At 59.0% G+C, this 21,997-nt stretch overlaps 1 protein-coding gene across 2 annotated transcripts in view; it reads right to left on the bottom strand.

The window, feature by feature from the left end:
- Positions 1–1,537: 1,537 nt before the first annotated feature.
- The window catches only part of ASXL2 (ASXL transcriptional regulator 2), a 51,433-nt gene continuing 30,973 nt past the window's right edge, over positions 1,538–21,997 (bottom strand). For both annotated transcript variants that reach the window (XM_064709987.1, XM_064709988.1), the window contains 7 exons: positions 20,184–20,325; positions 15,791–15,931; positions 12,932–13,095; positions 9,505–9,601; positions 8,618–8,723; positions 6,802–7,483; positions 1,538–4,163 (listed from right to left, as the gene is read on the bottom strand). In XM_064709987.1, coding sequence (XP_064566057.1) covers positions 2,187–4,163; positions 6,802–7,483; positions 8,618–8,723; positions 9,505–9,601; positions 12,932–13,095; positions 15,791–15,931; positions 20,184–20,325 — 3,309 coding nt within the window. In that variant the 3' untranslated portion in view covers positions 1,538–2,186. The remainder of the gene's footprint in view (positions 4,164–6,801; positions 7,484–8,617; positions 8,724–9,504; positions 9,602–12,931; positions 13,096–15,790; positions 15,932–20,183; positions 20,326–21,997) is intronic.

The raw sequence follows: 21,997 nt of genomic DNA, 5'->3' as shown, positions 1-21,997 counted from the left end.
TGGCTCTGGGCTGTGGGATGGCATCTCCAGCCCTGGGAATGCCCAGCAGAGCAGATTCCTGTCTGGGAATGCCCAGCAGAGCAGATTCCTGCCAGCCCTGGGAATGCCCAGGAGAGCAGATTCCTGTCTGGGAATGCCCAGGAGAGCAGATTCCTGCCAGCCCTGGGAATGCCCAGGAGAGCAGATTCCTGCCAGCCCTGGGAATGCCCAGCAGAGCAGATTCCTGCCAGCCCTGGGAATGCCCAGGAGAGCAGATTCCTGCCAGCCCTGGGAATGCCCAGCAGAGCAGATTCCTGCCATCCCTGGGAATGCCCAGCAGAGCAGATTCCTGCAATCCCTGGGAATGCCCAGCAGAGCAGATTCCTGCCATCCCTGGGAATGCCCAGCAGAGCAGATTCCTGTCTGGGAATGCCCAGCAGAGCAGATTCCTGCCAGCCCTGGGAATGCCCAGCAGAGCAGATTCCTGCCAGCCCTGGGAATGCCCAGGAGAGCAGATTCCTGCCAGTTCTGGGAATGCCCAGCAGAGCAGATTCCTGCCATCCCTGGGAATGCCCAGCAGAGCAGATTCCTGCAATCCCTGGGAATGCCCAGGAGAGCAGATTCCTGCCAGCCCCAGGAATGCCCAGGAGAGCAGATCCCTGCAATCCCTGGGAATGCCAGGAGAGCAGATCCCTGCCATCCCTGGGAATGCCCAGGAGAGCAGATTCCTGTCTGGGAATGCCCAGCAGAGCAGATTCCTGCCAATCTTGGGAATGCCCAGCAGAGCAGATCCCTGCCAATCTTGGGAATGCCCAGCAGAGCAGATTCCTGTCTGGGAATGCCCAGCAGAGCAGATTCCTGTCTGGGAATGCCCAGCAGAGCAGATTCCTGCCAGCCCTGGGAATGCCCAGCAGAGCAGATTCCTGCCAGTTCTGGGAATGCCCAGCAGAGCAGATTCCTGTCTGGGAATGCCCAGGAGAGCAGATTCCTGTCTGGGAATGCCCAGGAGAGCAGATTCCTGCCAGTTCTGGGAATGCCCAGCAGAGCAGATTCCTGTCTGGGAATGCCCAGGAGAGCAGATTCCTGCCAGCCCTGGGAATGCCCAGGAGAGCAGATTCCTGCCAGCCCTGGGAATGCCCAGCAGAGCAGATTCCTGTCTGGGAATGCCCAGGAGAGCAGATTCCTGCCAATCTTGGGAATGCCCAGGAGAGCAGATTCCTGTCTGGGAATGCCCAGCAGAGCAGATTCCTGTCTGGGAATGCCCAGGAGAGCAGATTCCTGCCAGCCCTGGGAATGCCCAGGAGAGCAGATTCCTGCCAGCCCTGGGAATGCCCAGCAGAGCAGATTCCTGCCAATCTTGGGAATGCCCAGCAGAGCAGATTCCTGCCAGCCCTGGGAATGCCCAGCAGAGCAGATTCCTGTCTGGGAATGCCCAGCAGAGCAGATTCCTGCCAATCTTGGGAATGCCCAGGAGAGCAGATTCCTGTCTGGGAATGCCCAGGAGAGCAGATTCCTGCCTGGGAATGCCCAGGAGAGCAGATTCCTGCCAGCCCTGGGAATGCCCAGCAGAGCAGATTCCTGCCAGGACTGAGCTGCTCTGGTCACTGCCATGGCCAGCCCAGCTCCTGCAGCAGCACACCTGGGATCCCTCAGCTGGGACACTGGGAGAGGGGATCTGCAAACCAGGAACCCCAGCCTGCACTGCACAGCCCAGGGGCCTCTGGAACAGAGGGAAAGGCTGGCACGGCACCAGCTCCAGGGATCTGAACCTGCTCAGGGCTCCGGCCTCACCGCACACAGCTGGACCCGGATGATCCCATTCCCTCTGCCAGGAGAAAACCAACAACGGGCTGTGGGATCTCCATGGGGAGAGCAGAGCTCAGCAAACGTGCTCAGAGCAGGCTGGGGTTACTGGAACTGCAGTACAAGTCAAACACTCTATCTCCTAAAAGATTGAAAAAATATCTTTAAACAAAATAATGTGGCGTATTTACAGAATTCCTTAAGTGCAAACTCTTGTCACGATTCACGTAGTCGAGCGCGATTTCGACTCCCTGTACAAGAAGGTGCTCTTTCGTTAATGAAAGAAGGACTCTAGCTCTGGATTCCTGATTCGGTAACGCGTCTCTTGTGCAAGGCAGTAAAATTCCTGTTTCTTCCCAAGATTCTCCTGACGGCAGCCCCCGAGGGGGCCGTGCTGCTCCCCGTTACCGCACCACGAGGCAGGAGACGCAGAGCTTGGAGGGGCCGATGCAGTCGTCATGGCAGAAGGCACCGCAGCCCTTGCACATGATCATGGCTTTCAACCTGCAGTAACATTTGGAAGGGGGATCCTCCATGGCGCCGTCCTCGGCGAACGCCTGCACCGGCAGGCTCTGCCCGTGGCCGCCGGAGCTCACGGCCTGCCCGGCGGGGATGGTGGTGACGGTCACCGAGAAGGACATGACGTTGCCCATGGAGCTGCCCAGCTGGCTGCACTCGCCCACCAGCGAGCCCTGGCCCACCATGTCGGGCGAGGTGGAGACGTTGATGGTGCCACTGTAGCTGCCGGGCAGCTTCGGGGGGTGCGGGGCAGGGAGCAGCGGGGGCTGGGATGGGTCTGGGGGCCCAAAGAGCTCCGTGCCACCGTGGCCCTTGCCCCTCATGGCGTGGGCCATCTGCTCCTGCGCTGCCTGCAGCAGGTCCCGGGCCAGCGCGGTGCCATCCAAGGCTGGCACCTTCTCCTGGGCAGCCTTGGGCTCTGCGGGGCCGTGCGAGCCCTGCTCCTTCTCCCCGTGCCCCGCCCGTGGCTCCTCCTTGACGCTGCCGTGCTCCCGTTCGTCCCCGGAGCTCTCATCGTCCGCGTCCTCCTCGCTGCTGCTGCTGCTGCCGCCCTGGCCCTCGCCCAGCTCTGCCCCGGCGCCCTCGGCGGGGCTGCCCAGCCCCAGGCGGGGCTCGGTGCCCAGGGAGGAGCCTCTCCTCAGGCTCTCCGAGCCGCGGCCGTACGTGGAGATGTTGAGCAGGTAGTGGCCGGACATGGCAGGCTTGCACGTCCTCCTGCCCGTGAAGCCCAGCATGAATCTCTGCCTGGTGGAGCCGCTCTCCACCGGGAAACCTGAGTGCGGGAGGGTCAGCTGCGAGGGCTGCAGCACGGGCAGCACGTTCTGCCTCTGCACCCTCTTGATCAGAGTCTGCAGGATCTGCTCCTGGGTGGATTTGCTCAGCGCCTCGTGGTGCTGCTCGGGCGCGGGCTCCTTTCCCGAGGGCAGCGGGAAGGTCCTTGCGATGTGAGGCAGGGGCCTGCTCTGGCAGAAGATCTTGCCCAGCTGCTGCGGGGGCACAGCCGATGCTCTGTCCCCCGCCTCGGCGCCGTTCCCCGCCGCCCCCTTCTCTTCCTGAGGAGCCGCCGGGCCGCTTTTCACTTCTGCTTTGGTCAGCGCCTTGGGCAGGATCTGCTCCAGAGGGACGCTCTTGCCCTGGAGCAGCTGCGTGACCAAAGGGTTGTTGGCAGGAATGCTGGAGCTCGCTCGGGGAGGGGATTTAAGGCTGGCTGCTACCGAGGAGCTGCTGGAGGCCGGGCCTCCGGGGCCCGTGGGTGGCAGCGGGGACACCAGAGGGGACGGAGGTTTGCCTTTGGGGAGGTCACGGCCGCTCCCGTTGCGGGCCGGGGCAGGAGGGGCCACACTGGGGGTGTCCGGGGTGGCCGTGCCCCGCGGAGGGCTCGGCGCGGCCCCAGCTCCGTTCCCTAGCGCCGGGGCTGCCGCGGGGGCCGCTCCTGGCTGTAGTTGTGCTCCAGGAGGATGGCGAGCAGCTCCCGGCTCCGCCTGCTGGCCCTGCACCTGCGAGCGGGGCCCGGGGCCGTGCGGAAGGAACCTTCTCGAACCTCCCCCGCTTCCAGTTCCTGCCAGTTCCAGCGCCTTGGCTCCAGCTGCGGCTTGGGGGGCTCCGCCGGGGTCTCTCCCGTCTCCTCCCCTGCCCGGGGGTCTCCCCCCGCCCGGGCCGGGCCCTGGCACGGCCCCTCCGGCCGAGGCTGCGGCGGCTGCGGCTGCTGCCCTCTGAGCCTTGGCCTGCTGCGCCCTGGCCTTGATGTCGGCCAAGGTCCTGGCCCCTGTCCTGCCAGGACTGCCGAGGGACAGCGGGAAGCACGGCCTGGGAGAGACCTGGCCCGCGGGAAATGGCATCGGCGAGATTCTGGACACGGGAATCTGCAAGAGAGCGGGAGAAAAGCACGGCTGAGACACGGGAACACCTGACCCGGGAGAAAAGCACACGGGAACACCTGACCAGGAGAAAAGCACAGCTGAGACACAGGAACACCTGATCCGAGAGAAAAGCACAGCTGAGACACAGGAACACCTGACTGGGCTGAGACACGGGAACACCTGACCAGGAGAAAAGCACGGCTGAGACACGGAAACACCTGACCAGGAGAGAAAGCACAGCTGAGACACAGGAACACCTGACCCAGGAGAAAAGCACAGCTGAGACACAGGAACACCTGAACAAGAGAAAAGCACAGCTGAGACACGGGAACACCTGACCAGGAGAAAAGGACACGGGAACACCTGACCAGGAGAAAAGCACAGCTGAGACACAGGAACACCTGACCCAGGAGAAAAGCACAGCTGAGACACAGGAACACCTGACCCAGGGCACAGCTGAGACACAGGAACACCTGACCCAGGAGAAAAGCACAGCTGAGACACAGGAACACCTGAACAAGAGAAAAGCACAGCTGAGACACAGGAACACCTGACCAGGAGAAAAGCACAGCTGAGACACAGGAACACCTGACCAGGAGAAAAGCACAGCTGAGACACGGGAACACCTGACCAGGAGAAAAGCACAGCTGAGACACGGGAACATCTGAGCAGGAGAAAAGCACAGGTGAGACACGGGAACACCTGACCAGGAGAAAAGCACAGCTGAGACACGGGAACACCTGAACAGGAGAAAAGCACAGCTGAGACACGGGAACACCTGACCAGGAGAAAAGCACAGCTGAGACACGGGAACACCTGACCCAGGAGAAAAGCACGGCTGAGACACAGGAACACCTGACCCAGGAGAAAAGCACGGCTGAGACACAGGAACACCTGACCCAGGAGAAAAGCACAGGTGAGACACAGGAACACCTGACCCAGGAGAAAAGCACAGGTGAGACACAGGAACACCCAACCCGGGAGAAAAGCACAGGTGAGACACGGGAACACCTGACCAGGAGAAAAACACGGCTGAGACACGGGAACACCTGACCAGGAGAAAAACACGGCTGAGACACGGGAACACCCAACCCAGGAGAAAAGCACAGCTGAGACACGGGAACACCCAACCCAGGAGAAAAGCACAGCTGAGACACAGGAACACCTGACCCAGGAGAAAAGCACAGCTGAGACACAGGAACACCTGACCCAGGAGAAAAGCACAGGTGAGACACAGGAACACCTGACCAGGTAAAAGCACGGCTGAGACACAGGAACACCTGACCCAGGAGAAAAGCACAGCTGAGACACAGGAACACCTGACCCAGGAGAAAAGCACAGCTGAGACACAGGAACACCTGACCCAGGAGAAAAGCACAGGTGAGACACAGGAACACCCAACCAGGAGAAAAGCACAGATGAGACACGGGAACATCTGACCCAGGAGAAAGGCACAGCTAAAACACGGGAACATCTGACCAGGAGAAAAGCACGGCTGAGACACAGGAACACCTGACCAGGAGAAAAGCACGGCTGAGACACAGGAACACCCAACCAGGAGAAAAGCACAGCTGAGACACAGGAACACCTGACCCAGGAGAAAAGCACAGCTGAGACACAGGAACACCCAACCCAGGAGAAAAGCACAGCTGAGACACGGGAACACCTGACCAGGAGAAAAGCACAGCTGAGACACGGGAACACCTGACCAGGAGAAAAGCACAGCTGAGACACAGGAACACCTGACCAGGAGAAAAGCACAGCTGAGACACGGGAACACCTGACCAGGAGAAAAGCACAGGTGAGACACCCAACCCACAGGTTGGTGTTTGCACTTTGGTCTGAGAGAACTGGTGCAGAAATCCCTTTGGAGAAACCTCTCCTGTCCCTGCCTTGAGACAAGAAACGTGTCTGGCCCTTGGATGCCTCCCAGGCAGTTTTGGGGCGCTGCAAACCCCGTGGCTCTCAGTGGTGTCACAGACACATTTTATGGAAAATCCTTTCCTTAGGATTTGTTCTCCTGAGAAGCTGAGAGGCCTCAGGAACAAAATGTGAACAATGGTTATCTGCTGCTGTGGGATGCAACAGGTGCATCTGGGATTGGTCTCATGTGGTTGTTTCTAATTAATGGCCAATCACAGTCAGCTGGCTCACTGAGCCACAAGCCTTTGTTATTCATTCTTTCTTTTTCTATTCTTAGCCAGCCTTCTGATGAAATCCTTTCTTTTATTCTTTTAGTATAGTTATAATATAATATATATGATAAAATAATAAATCAGCCTTCTGGCACATGGAGTCAGATTCTCTTCCCTCATGCTGGGAGCCCTGTGAACACGGGCACACAGCCCCACAGGCCAGACTGCAGTGCTGCCAGGGGCTCTGCCTGTCCCCCCAGTGTGTGTGCTGGCTGCAGGGGAGCCTGGCTGGCCCCTGTGGCCCTGGGTGTCCCCAGGCTCCTGTCCTTTGTCACCACAGCCCTGCAGAGCCCTCCCTGTGTGCAGCACGGCACGGCAGGAGCTGTGGCAGGGACGGGCTGGGCTCTGAGGGCATTTCCACCCCCCTGAATGTGCAGTTTGGGGTTCAGAGCCCCAGGGGAGCCCTGGGGGAGGCCTGGCTGTGGCTGCGTCCCTGCTGGGCTCACCTTGAGCGGGGGCACCCGCGGCACCGCCGGCCCCGTGCTGGGAAAGGGCTGCCTGCGAAAGGCCTGGGGCTGCTGCTGCTGCTGGTGGTGCTGGCAGGGCTCAGCCACACGGGGCTTCTTCTCAGGGCTGCCTGGAGCCTCCTCCCTGCTCTCCAGCTTCCTCTTGTGGGCCTCCACCCCGACCTCCATGGCCTCGCTCCCGGGGGGCTTCTTCTCCTCTTTCTCCTTCTTCTCCTTCTCCGCCGTGGCTGCCGCAGGGCTCTGCGCCTTGGCCGCTGCCCCGCCGGCCTCGGGGCTCTTTGGTTTGCTTGGGGCACCCAGAGATTCCTTCCCTGGCGCCTCCTTGGCCGCCCCAGGCTTCCTCTGCTCCTCTGCCCCGTGGCTGGAGGCGCTGGGGGGTTTTGGGGGCAGCGTTTCTCTCTCCCGGCCCGGCCCTGCTCTCTCGTTGGTTCTCGCCGCTCGCCGCTCCGGGGACACCTCGGGCTTGGCTGCCTTGGGCTGTGGCTCCTCTCTGGCCTCCTCTCCTGCTTTCCTGGCGGCTCCTGGGGCTGCCTGGGGCTCCGGGGGCGCTGTGGGTGTGCTCTGCTCCCGCCGTGGGGCCGCGGGGCTGCGGGGCCGGCCCGGCTCGGCCGCCTCGGGCTGCGCTGTCAGGCGCTCCGACTCCTCGGGGCTCAGCCCGGAGCTGCCAAGGAAAACACAGATCCTGCTTTGTAAAACACCCCTGCAAACCCATCCCCTCCTCGGGAAACGGGGGCTGGATTCTGTAAATAAACTCCCTAAAGAGATGTCTCACACACCCAGCTCTGTACCACCAGCACTGAGAACCTTCCCTACTGACAATCCTTGCACAGGAAACAGAAATGAGCATCAGAGACTGAAAGCAGCTAAATGCAATACATGGAACACTGGGCAGCTCCAGACACCAATTTCCAGGTTGCACACCCAAAGGGTTTGGCCAACAGTGAATATTTCCCTGTGTGAGCCCCCAGTGCCCCCTCTGCAGCTCACAGGGTGACACTGGCAGGAGGGGACACTGAGAAGGAAAGGTCCCACCACCCCTTCAGGAGGAACATGGGATCCCATTCCCACAGAGATGTCTGGGAAAGGTTTCTCCTTCTGGATTAGTTCATCCATCCCTCTCAGTGATTTGTCAAATTGGGTTTTTTTTTTTCCCCAAACATAACCCTGTGAAGGTCAGGTGAATCTGTGGATTGGTTCCCCCACTGATGAAGCTCCTGCTGAGCTGCACTCCCAGCCTGGTGTATCCCTGTAGTTGTTCCTACAACCTGTAGGGACACCCACAGCATCCCAACCACACCATGGAATGCCAGGAATGCCCCCAAGGCTCTGGAGGGTTAAAACACCCAGGATGAATGGGGGGCACAGTGGCTGGCAGGGTTAGAACAACCCCAGAGCTGGCACAGGGCAGGGTTAGAAATCCCTGGTCAGTTATTTACACCTGTGTGCTCCTTCCTTCTCAGCAACTCAGAAACCTCCAAATCCTCCCTGAACCCCAAAGGATGGGAAACCTCTGAAGCAAGAGGAGGTAGAGAGTGAAAGCTTGGCAGATTTGGTGTGGGTCTGGACATGTGGGAATGCAGGTCCTGACCCTGGGCTGGCTCCAAGCAAGGAGGGGAAGAGGAGAGACATCCCAGGACACCCTGCAGTGGATAAAGGGTGACAAACCTCCCTCCTGACCCAGATCCTGCTGCCATTTCCCCATTTCCTGGAACCAGCAGAAGCCAGGAACCTCCCTGAGGCTCCAGGGAACCCAATGTCCATGGATGGACACCCCAGAACCCAGCTGAGCCCTCACCTCTGCCCGTAGTAGCTCTCAAAGAAGTGCTCCTTCCACAGCTCCACCTTCTTCTCCTTCTCGATCTCCTGCCGGATGCGGAGCTGCATTTCTGGGGTGAACTCTCCTGGGGATGCAGAGGGGAATTCTCAGCCAGGGAAGGGCTGGGAAACAGGGCAGGGACCCAGCTGGGTGTCCCAGGAGCCCTGACAGCCCAGGCTGCTGCTCCACTGGAATGGGGCAGCCCAGGGAACGGAGCTGGGAAGGGAATGGAGCTGGAAGGGAATGGAGCTGGGAAGGGAATGGAGCCCCAGGAGGGGCTGAGGGAGCTGGGAAGGGAATGGAGCCCCAGGAGAGGCTGAGGGAGCTGGGAAGGGGCTCAGCCTGGAGAAAAGGAGGCTCAGGGGGGACCTTGTGGCTCTGCACAAGTCCCTGACAGGAGGGGACAGCCAGGGAACAGGGACAGGACAAGGGGAAATGGCCTGGTCAGGCTTGGAAGGGCCTCACCACCCTCCCAGGGAGGAATTTCCCCAATTTCCATGCAAACACCCAAAGGGATGGCTCAGAGCACCCCATGCCCTGCTCTGGAACAGAATTTCCCTTCTCTGCCCCCCAGCAGTGTCTGTGTTTAGGAGCCACAACCCCAGAGTGCCCCAGCTCTACTGTCACTTCAGATTTTAAACATTTCTCCTTCTTTTCTCATATTTTCCAGAGATTTCTTGTGTCAGTTTAACACAGAATTCCTCCTGCAGCCTCCTCCCACCCTGAATCCCCCCAGCTACGAGCAGCGAGTCCCTGCAGAGCTGCAGCTTCTCCAGGGGACCCTGGAGACCCCTCCAGCCCCTCCTCAGCTGATCCTGGGGCTCCCCCAGCCCCTGCCCAGTTGGGGGGTCCCGGGCAGGCCTTACCTTCTGACAGCCTCTCCTTCCAGCCCTGAGCGGCCGAGGTGAAGAACTCGTTGTTGAGCGCGGAGCTGCTGAGCTTCATCAGCCCGTCAGGGCCCACCTGGGGGGACACAGCATGGTCACCTGCTGGCCACAGCCTGGTCACTGCCTGGTCACTGCCTTGGTCACCTGCTGGCCACAGCCTGGTCACTGCCTTGGTCACCTGCTGGCCACAGCCTGGTCATAGCCTGGTCACTGCCTTGGTCACCTGCTGGCCACAGACTGGTCACAGCCTGGTCACCTGCTGGCCACTGCCTTGGTCACCTGCTGGCCACATCCCCTTGCCCACAGCCCTGGTCACCTGCTGGCCACAGGCCGGTCACAGCCCTGGTCACCTGCTGGCCACAACCTGGTCACAGCCCTGACCATAGCCCAGTCACCTGCTGGCCACAGCCTGGTCACTGCCTGGTCACAGCCTGGTCACTGCCTTGGTCACCTGCTGGCCACAGCCTGGTCACAGCCTGGTCACCTGCTGGTCACAGCCTGGTCACTGCCTGGTCACCTGCTGGCCACAGCCTGCTCACAGCCTGGTCACTGCCTTGGTCACCTGCTGGTCACCTGCTGGCCACAACCTGGTCACAGCCTGCTCACAGCCTGGTCACAACAACCTGGTCACCTTCTGGCCACTGCCTTGGTCACCTGCTGGCCACATCCCCTTGCCCACAGCCCTGATCACCTGCTGGCCACATGATGGCCACTGCCCCATGTCACCTGCTGGCCACCTGATGGCCACAGCCTGGTCACAGACTGCTCACCTGCTGGCCACTACCCTGGTAACCTGCTGGCCACATGATGGCCACTGCCCTGGTCACCTGCTGGTCACAGCCCTGGCCAGCTCCCGGCCACAGCCCCATGTCACCTGGTGGCCAGAGCTCATGCCACAGTCCTGGTCACCTATTAGCCACAGCCCTGTCACCTCCTGGCCACCTGCTGGCCACAGCCCGGTCACCTGCTGGCCACAAACTGGCCACAGCCCTGGTCACAGCCTGGTCACCTGCTGGCCACTACCCTGGTCACCTGCTGGCCACATGATGGCCACAGCCCTGTCACCTGCTGGCCACAGCCCTGGTGTGCTGGGCCATGCCTGGAGCAGGGGAGCAGCTTTATTGTCCAGCTCTGTGGGGACCAGGATTTTGTCACACAGCTGGACAAAGCAAAGCCTCAGAGGGGCACACTGAAAACGTGCTGCTGTTTCAGAGGGGCACACTAAAAATGTGGTCCTGGGGGAGGTTTATTTCTCCCAACAATTCTGGAGCATTTGGGAACACTCCCACCAGCCCAGCCACAATGTCCAGCCTGGCCTTGGGCACTGCCAGGGATGCAGGGTGGGCACCCTGTGCCAGGGCCTGCCCACCCTGCCAGGGAACAATTCCTCATTGCCAATATCCCATCCAGCCCTGCCCTCTGGCACTGGGAGCCATTCCCTGGGTCTGTCCCTCCATCCCTGTCCCCAGTCCCTCTGCAGCTCTCCTGGAGCCCCTTCAGGCCCTGGCGGGTCCTGAACAATGACAATGATTATTAGATGACTATTATTATTATTATCATTATCATTATTATCATTGTTATGTGACCATGAGGTCACCCAAAGGTGGATTGGCTCTCCCTGCCCCTGTGCCCCTCTGCCCACAGGTACAACAGGATCAGGACCCTCCACCTGGCATCCTCCCTGCCTGCCCCAGAGCCCTGCAGGGTGGGACAGCCCAGGTGAGTGTGTGCCTGTGTGGGACAGCCCAGGTGAGTTCTGTACCTGTGTGGGACAGCCCAGGTGAGTGTGTGCCTGTGTGGGACAGCCCAGGTGAGTGCTGTACCTGGGACAGCCCAGGTGAGTGTGTGCCTGTGTGGGACAGCCCAGGTGAGTTCTGTACCTGTGTGGGGCAGCCCAGGTTAGTGTGTGCCTGTGTGGGACAGCCCAGGTGAGTTCTGTACCTGTGTGGGCTGCCCAGGTGAGTGCTGTACCTGGGACAGCCCAGGTGAGTGTGTACCTGTGTGGGACAGCCCAGGTGAGTGTGTGCCTGTGTGGGACAGCCCAGGTGAGTGTGTACCTGTGTGGGACAGCCCAGGTGAGTTCTGTACCTGTGTGGGACAGCCCAGGTGAGTGTGTGCCTGTGTGGGACAGCCCAGGTGAGTGTGTGGGACAGCCCAGGTGAGTTCTGTACCTGTGTGGGACAGCCCAGGTGAGTGTGTGCCTGTGTGGGACAGCCCAGGTGAGTGTGTGCCTGTGTGGGACAGCCCAGGTGAGTGCTGTACCTGTGTGGGACAGCCCAGGTGAGTGTGTGCCTGTGTGGGACAGCCCAGGTGAGTGTGTGCCTGTGTGGGACAGCCCAGGTGAGTTCTGTACCTGGGACAGCCCAGGTGAGTGTGTGCCTGTGTGGGACAGCCCAGGTGAGTGTGTGCCTGTGTGGGACAGCCCAGGTGAGTGCTGTACCTTGACAGCCCAGCCCAGGTGAGTGTGTACCTGGGACAGCCCAGGTTAGTGCTGTGCCTGTGTGTGACAGCCCAGGTGAGTGTGTACCTGGAACAGCCCAGGTGAGTTTGTACCTGTGTGGGACAGCCCAGGTGAGTGTGTGCCTGTGTGGGACAGCCCAGGTGAGTGTGTACCTGGAACAGCCCAGGTGAGTGCTGTACCTGTGTGGGACAGCCCAGGTGAGTGTGTGCCTGTGTGGGACAGCCCAGGTGAGTGTGTGCCTGTGTGGGACAGCCCAGGTGAGTTCTGTACCTGTGTGGGACAGCCCAGGTGAGTGTGTACCTGGGACAGCCCAGGTGAGTGTGTACCTGGGACAGCCCAGGTGAGTGTGTACCTGTGTGGGACAGCCCAGGTGAGTGCTGTACCTGGGACAGCCCAGGTGAGTGTGTGCCTGTGTGGGACAGCCCAGGTGAGTGCTGTACCTGGGACAGCCCAGGTGAGTGTGTGCCTGTGTGGGACAGCCCAGGTGAGTGCTGTACCTGGGACAGCCCAGGTGAGTGTGTGCCTGTGTGGGACAGCCCAGGTGAGTGTGTACCTGTGTGGGACAGCCCAGGTGAGTGTGTAGCTGGAGCAGCCCAGGTGAGTGCTGTGCCTGTGTGGGACAGCCCAGGTGAGTGCTGTACCTTGACAGCCCAGCCCAGGTGAGTGTGTACCTGGAGCAGCCCAGCCCAGGTGAGTTCTGTACCTGGTGCAGCCCAGCCCAGGTGAGTTGTGTACCTTGACAGCCCAGCCCAGGTGAGTGTGTACCTGGAGCAGCCCAGCCCAGGTGAGTGTGTAGCTGGAGCAGCCCAGGTGAGTGCTGTACCTGGTGCAGCCCAGCCCAGGTGAGTGTGTGCCTGTGTGGGACAGCCCAGGTGAGTGTGTACCTGGTGCAGCCCAGCCCAGGTGAGTGCTGTACCTGGAGCAGCCCAGCCCAGGTGACCATACCTGTCTGTCCACGTCGGGCAGCAGCAGCAGCAGGCGCTGCTGGCCCTCGGCAGGCAGCAGGCTGAAGGTGTGCTTGTTGATCAGGGCCCTCAGGTTGGTGTTCACCAGGATGGAGTCCGGCGTCTCCACGTCGATCTCGGCACAGCGCGCTCGCTTCAGCTGCCCTGGGGAGCACAGCACAACACACCTGGTCAGCCTCACCCATCCTCACCTGGAGCAGCACAGCACACCTGGGCAGCCTCACCTGCCCTGCCCTGGGAGCTGTCCCAGTGCTCCCTGCACCTCTGCACACAGGTGGAATACCTGTCACACTGGGGTTTCCCTCATGCCTCGGGTGTGAGACCTCGTGAGAGGGCATCCATTTCTTTGGGACCATTTTGGGTTCACCTGGGTGCAGCCCTGGCTGGGCTCTTGTGCTGCCCAAGGTGGATCCATGCAGGAGATCCTTTCAATAACTCCCTGCTTTATTCTTTAGTTTTTCTGTTTTTCCCATTCTGTGCTGCTTTGGTGAGTGGGTCTGGGTTTGATACCAGGGCATGCTGAGCTCTGGGCACAGAGCAGGGACACAAAACAATTCCTGCTCCAGCTGGGCACCAAGGACAGATGATCCAAATCTCAGCCCAGGAGCACAAACAGGAGAGAGAAAAACAAGGATGGGACTGCAGGGGCTAAAGCTGGAATGGGACAATGAACTGCAAGGTGCAAATGGAGCAGAACTGATCACAGTGACAGACCCTGTGCCTGGCTGTGCATTTTGGGGCCATTTTGGTTCACCTTGGGTTCATTTTGGGGCCATTTTGGTTCATCTTGGGTTCATTTTGGGACCATTTTGGTTCATCTTGGGTGCATCCCGGGCTGGGCTCTTGTGGATCCATGCAGGAGATCCTTTCAATCAATCCCTGCTTTATTCTGTAGCTCTGCCCAGCCCCTGCTCCAGCCCAGCCTGCCCAAGGCATCACCCCAAACACAACCCTGTGAAGGTCTGGTGGATCCATGGATGGGTTCCCCACACAAGTTCTCAGGAGCTGCAGGAGCTGAGCCCCTGCCATGTCCCCTCCACGCTGTCCTGCTGTCCCCTGTGCCCCTCGTGCCCAGCACTGGGGCTGCTGCCCCCTTCCCACGAGCATAATCCTGGCTCAGCCAGCTCTGGATTAACCAGCCCAACCCTTCATCTAAATCTGGAAGTGATGGGCACATGCCAGCCCTGGCAATGGGCACATCCCAACCCTGGCAATGGGCACATCCCAGCCCTGGCAATGGGCACATCCCTGGCAATGGGCACATCCCAGCCCTGGCAATGGGCACATCCCCAGCCCTGGCAATGGGCACATCCCAACCCTGGCAATGGGCACATCCCTGGCAATGGGCACATCCCAACCCTGGCAATGGGCACATCCCAGCCCTGGCAATGGGCACATCCTGGCAATGGGCACATCCCCAACCCTGGCAATGGGCACATCCCAACCCTGGCAATGGGCACATCCCAGCCCTGGCAATGGGCACATCCCAACCCTGGCAATGGGCACATCCCAGCCCTGGCAATGGGCACATCCCAGCCCTGGCAATGGGCACATCCCAACCCTGGCAATGGGCACATCCCAGCCCTGGCAATGGGCACATCCCAACCCTGGCAATGGGCACATCCTGGCAATGGGCACATCCCAACCCTGGCAATGGGCACATCCCAAACATGGCAATGGGCACATCCCAGCCCTGGCAATGGGCACATCCCAAACCCTGGCAATGGGCACATCCCAACCCTGGCAATGGGCACATCCTGGCAATGGGCACATCCCAACCCTGGCAATGGGCACATCCCAACCCTGGCAATGGGCACATCCCAACCCTGGCAATGGGCACATCCCAGGCCTGGCAATGGGCACATTCCCACATCCCCACCCTGGCAGAGCTCCAGGAGCCCCTGGACAGCCAGGGATGCCAGGGTGGGATTGTTGGCATCACCTGGGCAGCAGCAGGAGCTGAACTCCATCACCCTTGGGGGTTTCTCCCCCTCAGGACATTCCATCCCTCTGTAGGAAAATCCCCACATTCCCCAGGGTCAGTCCCACCCTTGTAAAATGTGACAGGAACCAGCAAGGTTGGGAGGGCTCAGAAAGCTCCAGGAAAGGGCTGGGAGCCAAATCCCAGCATGGAGACCCAGGGAGGAATTTCCTTTCCCTTAGAGTCTGTAATTACATTAAACCCCACAAATAATGCAGGTCCAACAACTGGGAATCCCAGGAGAGGCCCAGCTGGGAAGGGCTGATCTGAGGATGGAATTGGGAATTATTTATCCCAATTCCAACAGCCTGGCAGCCCCTCCCAGGGTCCCTCAGCAGTGCAATGAGCTCACTCCACTCCTTTCTGCTGGTCTGGGATTTGCCCTGGCTCTGGAGCAGCCAAAGCTCTGGGAAAGCAGGAGAAGCAGGGATGGAAGCAGGAGAAGCAGGGATGGAAGCAGGAGAAGCAGGGATGGAAGCAGGGATGGAAGCAGGGATGGAAGCAGGAGAAGCAGGGATGGAAGCAGAAGCAGGGATGGAAGCAGGAGAAGCAGGGATGGAAGCAGGAGAAGCAGGGATGGAAGCAGGAGAAGCAGGGATGGAAGCAGAAGCAGGGAATGGAAGCAGGAGAAGCAGGGATGGAAGCAGCAGAAGCAGGGATGGAAGCAGCAGAAGCAGGGATGGAAGCAGCAGAAGCAGGGATGGAAGCAGAAGCAGGGATGGAAGCAGAAGCAGGGATGGAAGCAGGAGAAGCAGGGATGGAAGCAGAAGCAGGGATGGAAGCAGGAGAAGCAGGGATGGAAGCAGCAGAAGCAGGAGAAGCAGGAGAAGCAGCAGAAGCAGGGGCTCCATCTCTTACGTGCATGCAGCCGGTCAGATCTGGGGAAGGGCTTCTTGGGCAGCCCTGGCAGGGAGTTCTCCAGCTTCACCGAGGGCGAGGAGCTGCACGTGGAGTTTGGGGGGCTGCTGGAATGTCCATCTGTCTGCTTCCCTTCCCAACCTGCCAGAGAGGGACACATGGAACAGGGGCATGCACAGGGGAACCCTGCAGGAGCATCATCCTGAGGGGATGGAGCTCCCAGAGCCAGCCCTGCAGCCCCAGCACAGAAATTCCTGAGCTCCTGGAGCTCCCAGAGCCAGCCCTGCAGCTCCAGCACAGAAATTCCTGAGCTCCTGGAGCTCCAGCACAGCCATCCCTGAGGGGATGGAGCTCCCAGAGCCATCCCTGAGCTCCTGGAGCTCCAGCACAGCCATCCCTGAGCTCCTGGAGCTCCTGGAGCTCCAGCACAGCCATTCCTGAGGGGATGGAGCTCCCAGAGCCAGCCCTGCAGCTCCAGCACAGAAATTCCTGAGCTCCTGGAGCTCCAGCACAGCCATTCCTGAGGGGATGGAGCCCCAGCAGAGCCATTCCTGAGCTCCTGGAGCTCCAGCACAGCCATTCCTGAGGGGATGGAGCTCCAGAGCCAGCCATGCAGCCCCAGCAGCTCCAGCACAGCCATCCCTGAGCTCCAGCAGTGCCAGCACAGCCATCCCTGAGCTCCTGCAGCTCCCAGAGCCAGCCCTGCAGCTCCTGGAGCCCCAGCAGAGCCATTCCTGAGCTCCTGGAGCTCCAGCACAGCCATTCCTGAGGGGATGCAGCTCCAGCACAGCCATCCCTGAGCTCCTGCAGCCCCAGCACAGCCATTCCTGAGCTCCTGGAGCTCCAGCACAGCCATCCCTGAGCTCCTGCAGCTCCAGCACAGCCATTCCTGAGCTCCTGGAGCTCCAGCACAGCCATCCCTGAGCTCCTGGAGCTCCAGCACAGCCATCCCTGAGCTCCTGCAGCTCCAGCACAGCCATCCCTGAGCTCCTGCAGCTCCAGCACAGCCATTCCTGAGCTCCTGGAGCTCCAGCAGTGCCAGCACACCATCCCTGAGCTCCTGGAGGGCTCCTGCCCAGCAGCTGAGTGCAGGAGATCCCCTGGAGCCACCAGGACAGCCCAAACCAAAGGCATGGACAGGCACATCCCACATTTCCCAGTTAATCCCAGTTCATTTCCCATCTCATCTGACCCAGCCATGGTCCCATTCACACTTCCAGAGCTCCTGGCAGGGAGATCTCTCCAAACCTGCCCTGTCCTTGCTGAACCTCACCCCTGCCCTGCAGCTTCTGTCCCTGGGGAACTCCTCTTCTTCCCAGGGCTCAGTTTCCCATCCTGATTCTTCTCCCTCCCTTCCCTCCCTCACAGAAGCTCTTCCAACTCTGAATAAACCCCCTGAAGTTGTACAAGTTGTTCTCTCCTTCCATCAATTTGAACAGTGACACTGGGAATTGCCCTGGCTTGGACTGGGGACACTGGGACTGGAATGGGGACACTGGGAATGGAATGGGGAGACTGGGAATGCCCTGGCTTGGAATGGGGACACTGGGACTGGAATGGGGACACTGGAATTGCCCTGGCTTGCAGAGGGACTGGCACAAATTGGAATGGGGACACTGGGAATGCCCTGGCTTGGAATGGGGACACTGGGACTGGAATGGGGACACTGGGAATTGCCTTGCCTTGGAATGGGGACACTGGGAATGCCCTGGCTTGGAATGGGGACACTGGGACTGGAATGGGGACACTGGGACTGGAATGGGGACACTGGGAATTGCCTTGCCTTGAAATGGGAATGCCCTGGCTTGGAGAGGGACTGGCACAAATTGGAATGGGGACACTGGGAATGCCCTGGCTTGGACTGGGGACACTGGGACTGGAATGGGGACACTGGGAATGGACTGGAATGGGGACACTGGAATTGCCCTGGCTTGCAGAGGGACTGGCACAAGCTGGACGTGTGCCCCAGCCCAGCTGCCTGCAGGGAATGGGGCTGGAATGCTGAGCCCTGCCAGGCACTGAGTCTGCCCCAAGCCAGGGAATTCCAGAGGTGCCAGGGAATTCCAGAGGTGCCAGAGAATTCCAGAGGTGCCAGGGAATTGGGCAGGTGCCAGGGAATTCCAGAGGTGCCAGAGAATTCCAGAGGTGCCAGGGAATTCCAGAGGTGCCAGGGAACTGGGCAGGTGCCAGGGAATTGGGCAGGTGCCAGGGAACTTGGCAGGTACCAGGGAATTCCAGAAGTGCCAGGGAATTGGGCAAGAGCCAGGAAATTTGGCAGGTGCCAGGGAATTGCAGATGTGCCGGGGAATTGCACAGGTGCCAGGGAATTGGGCAGGTGCCAGGGAACTCCAGTGGTGCCAGGGAATTCCAGAGGTGCCAGGGAATAGCAGAGGTGCCAGGGAATTGCAGAGGTGCCAGGGAATAGCAGAGGTGCCAGGGAATAGCAGAGGTGCCAGGGAATTGCAGAGGTGCCAGGGAATTGCAGAGGTGCCAGGAAATTCAGTTACTCTGGAAAGAAATCAGGGAAGGCTGGCTGGAATAAGCACCAAGAATTTGGGACCCCATGGAAAACCTGGTGCTGGCAGGGAGCCCCTGACCTCACTGCTCCCTGACACCACCAATCCTGGAAACCCCTCAGGGATCTCCCAGGTGGGGACAGGACATGGAACCCACCCTGAAGGATGAGGAGCTTCAGAAAACTTCAAATCCAGGAGAAACTCCTGAATATAAACACCAGGAGAAATCCCAAATATAAACACCAGGAGAAACTCCCAAATATAAACACCAGGAGAAATCCCAAATATAAACACCAGGAGAAACTCCCAAATATAAACACCAGGAGAAATCCCAAATATAAACACCAGGAGAAATCCCAAATATAAACACCAGGAGAAATCCCAGATATAAACACCAGGAGAAATCCCAAATATAAACACCAGGAGAAATCCCAAATATAAACACCAGGAGAAATCCCAGGACAGAAACATTGGGAGAACTCCCAGAACAAAACAGAAATAGAGAGAACCCAAAATAGAAATAACCAGGAGAAACTCCCAAACATAAACACCAGGAGAAACTCCCAGCTATAAATACCAGGAGAGCACTGGGAGCAGCCTGGAACCAGCCAAAGGCACAGCCAGAGCCATCCCAGAGACTGCCAAGGTGCCTCCAAAATCCAACCAGGATCATCCAAGATCCATCCAAGATCCATCCAAAAACCATCCAAGATGATCATTCAAGATCCAGCCAAGACCCATCCAAAATCCATCCAAGATCATCCAAGATCCATTCAAAATCCATTCAAGATCATCCAAGATCCATCCAAGATGATCATTCAAGATCCATCCAAGATCCATTCAAGATCCATCCAAGATCCATCCAAGATCCAGCCAAGATCCATCCAAAATCCCCATTCAAGATCATCCAAGATCCATTCAAAATCCATCCAAGATCCATCCAAGACCCTTCCTAAATCCAGCCAAGATCCCTCCAAAATCCATCCAAGATCATCATTCAAGATCCATTCAAGATCATCCAAAATCCATCCAAAATCGATCCAAGATCCAGCCAAAATCCATTCAAGATCCATCTAAGATCATCCAAGATCCATTCAAGATGCATCCGAGGTCTGTCCTTACAGTCACAGCTATCCAAGATCCATCCAAGACCCTTCCCAAATCCAGCCAAGATCCATCCAAAATGCATCCATTCAAAAACCATCCAAGATGATCATTCAAGATCATCCAAGATCATTCAAGATCCATCCAAGATAATTCAAGATCATCCAAGATCCATCCAAGACACTTCCCAAATCCAGCCAAGATCCCTCCAAAATCCATTCAAGATCCCTCCAAAATCCATCCAACGTCTGTTCTTACAGTCACAGCTATCCAAGACCATCCAAGGCCCTTCCCAAATCCAGCCAAAATCCAAAATCCAGCCAAGATCCAGCCAAGATCCAGCCAAGATCTATCCAAGATCCAGCCAAGATCCATTCAAGACCCCTCCTAAATCCAGCCAAGATCCATCCAAGATGATCATTCAAGATCTATCCAAGATCCATCCAAGATCCATCCAAGACCCCTCCTAAATCCAGCCAAGATCCATCCAAGATCCATCCAAGATCTATTCAAGATCCATCCAAGACCCTTCCTAAATCCAGCCAAGATCCATCCAAGACCCCTCCTAAATCCAGCCAAGATCCATCCAAGATCCCTCCAAGATCCATCCCAGGTCTTTCCCTACCCGGTGCCTCCCTCACAGCCCCAACCCCTGGGGCAGCAGCTGAAGGTGCCCCAAGCCCCAAGGCTGCAGCTGAAGGCTCCAGAGCCCAGAGGAAGGCACAGAAAGGAGCAGCTGCCCCTGCACCCGCCCTGGCAGTGCCCACACGTACCTGACCTCCCGGGGGTGGCCTTGGCCTTGAGCAGGACGTGCTGGCCGGAGGGCAGGGCCATGCCCGGCCCCATGCCCGGCCCCATGCCCGCCCGGCACTGCTGCTGCTGCTGCTGCTGCTTCTGCTGCTGCTGCTTCAGGGCCTGCAGGGACACACAGAGGGTCAGACCCCACAGGGGACACACAGAGGGACAGACAGACACAGGGCACACAGAGGGACAGACACACCAGGGGACACACAGAGGGACAGACACACACAGGGGACACACAGAGGGACAGACACACACAGGGACACACAGAGGGTCAGACCCCACAGGGGACACACAGAGGGACAGACACACACAGGGCACACAGAGGGACAGACACACACAGGGCACACAGAGGGACAGACACACACAGGGACACACAGAGGGTCAGAAACCCCACAGGGGACACACAGAGGGACAGACAGCCCAGGGGACACAGAGGGACAGACACACACAGGGACACACAGAGGGACAGACACACACAGGGACACACAGAGGGACAGACACACACAGGGACACACAGAGGGACAGACACACACAGGGGACACACAGAGGGACAGACACACACAGGGACACACAGAGGGACAGACACACACAGGGGACACACAGAGGGTCAGACCCCACAGGGGGCACAGAGGGACAGACACACACAGGGGACACAGAGGGACAGACACACACAGGGGACACAGAGGGACAGACACACACAGGGGACACACAGAGGGTCAGACACACACAGGGGACACACAGGGGACAGACACACACAGGGGCACACAGAGGGACAGACACACACAGGGGACACACAGAGGGACAGACACACACAGGGGACACAGAGGGACAGACACACACAGGGGACACAGAGGGACAGACACACACAGGGGACACACAGAGGGACAGACACACACAGGGGACACAGAGGGACAGACACACACAGGGGACACACAGAGGGACAGACACACACAGGGGACACACAGAGGGACAGACACACACAGGGGACACAGAGGGACAGACACACACAGGGGACACAGAGGGACAGACACACACAGGGGACACACAGAGGGACAGACACACACAGGGGACACACAGAGGGACAGACACACACAGGGGACACACAGAGGGACAGACACACACAGGGACACACAGAGGGACAGACACACACAGGGACACACAGAGGGACAGACACACACAGGGACAAACAGAGGGACAGACACACACAGGGGACACACAGAGGGACAGACACACACAGGGGACACACAGAGGGACAGAAACCCCACAGGGGGCACACAGAGGGACAGACACACACAGGGGACACACAGAGGGTCAGAAACCCCACAGGGGACACACAGAGGGACAGACACACACAGGGGACACAGAGGGACAGACACACACAGGACACACAGAGGGACAGACACACACACAGGGACACACAGAGGGACAGACACACACAGGGGACACAGGGACAGACACACACAGAGGGCACACAGAGGGACAGACACACACAGGACACACAGAGGGACAGACACACACAGGACACACAGAGGGACAGACACACACAGGACACACAGAGGGACAGACACACACAGGACACACAGAGGGACAGACACACACAGGGGCACACAGAGGGACAGACACACACAGGGGACACAGAGGGACAGACACACACAGGGCACAGGAATCACCCACCCCATAGCCTGGGGGGCACAGGGATCAGCCACCCCACAGCTTGGGGGGCACAGCAGTGGGCACAGAGCACAGGGCCTGCCCACCCTGCCAGGGAACAATTCCTCATTCC

The sequence above is a fragment of the Zonotrichia leucophrys genome, chromosome 3 (genome assembly GCF_028769735.1).
Source record: "Zonotrichia leucophrys gambelii isolate GWCS_2022_RI chromosome 3, RI_Zleu_2.0, whole genome shotgun sequence".
Classification (NCBI taxonomy): Eukaryota; Metazoa; Chordata; class Aves; order Passeriformes; family Passerellidae; genus Zonotrichia; species Zonotrichia leucophrys.
This window is presented reverse-complemented; position numbering and strand designations above follow the sequence as displayed.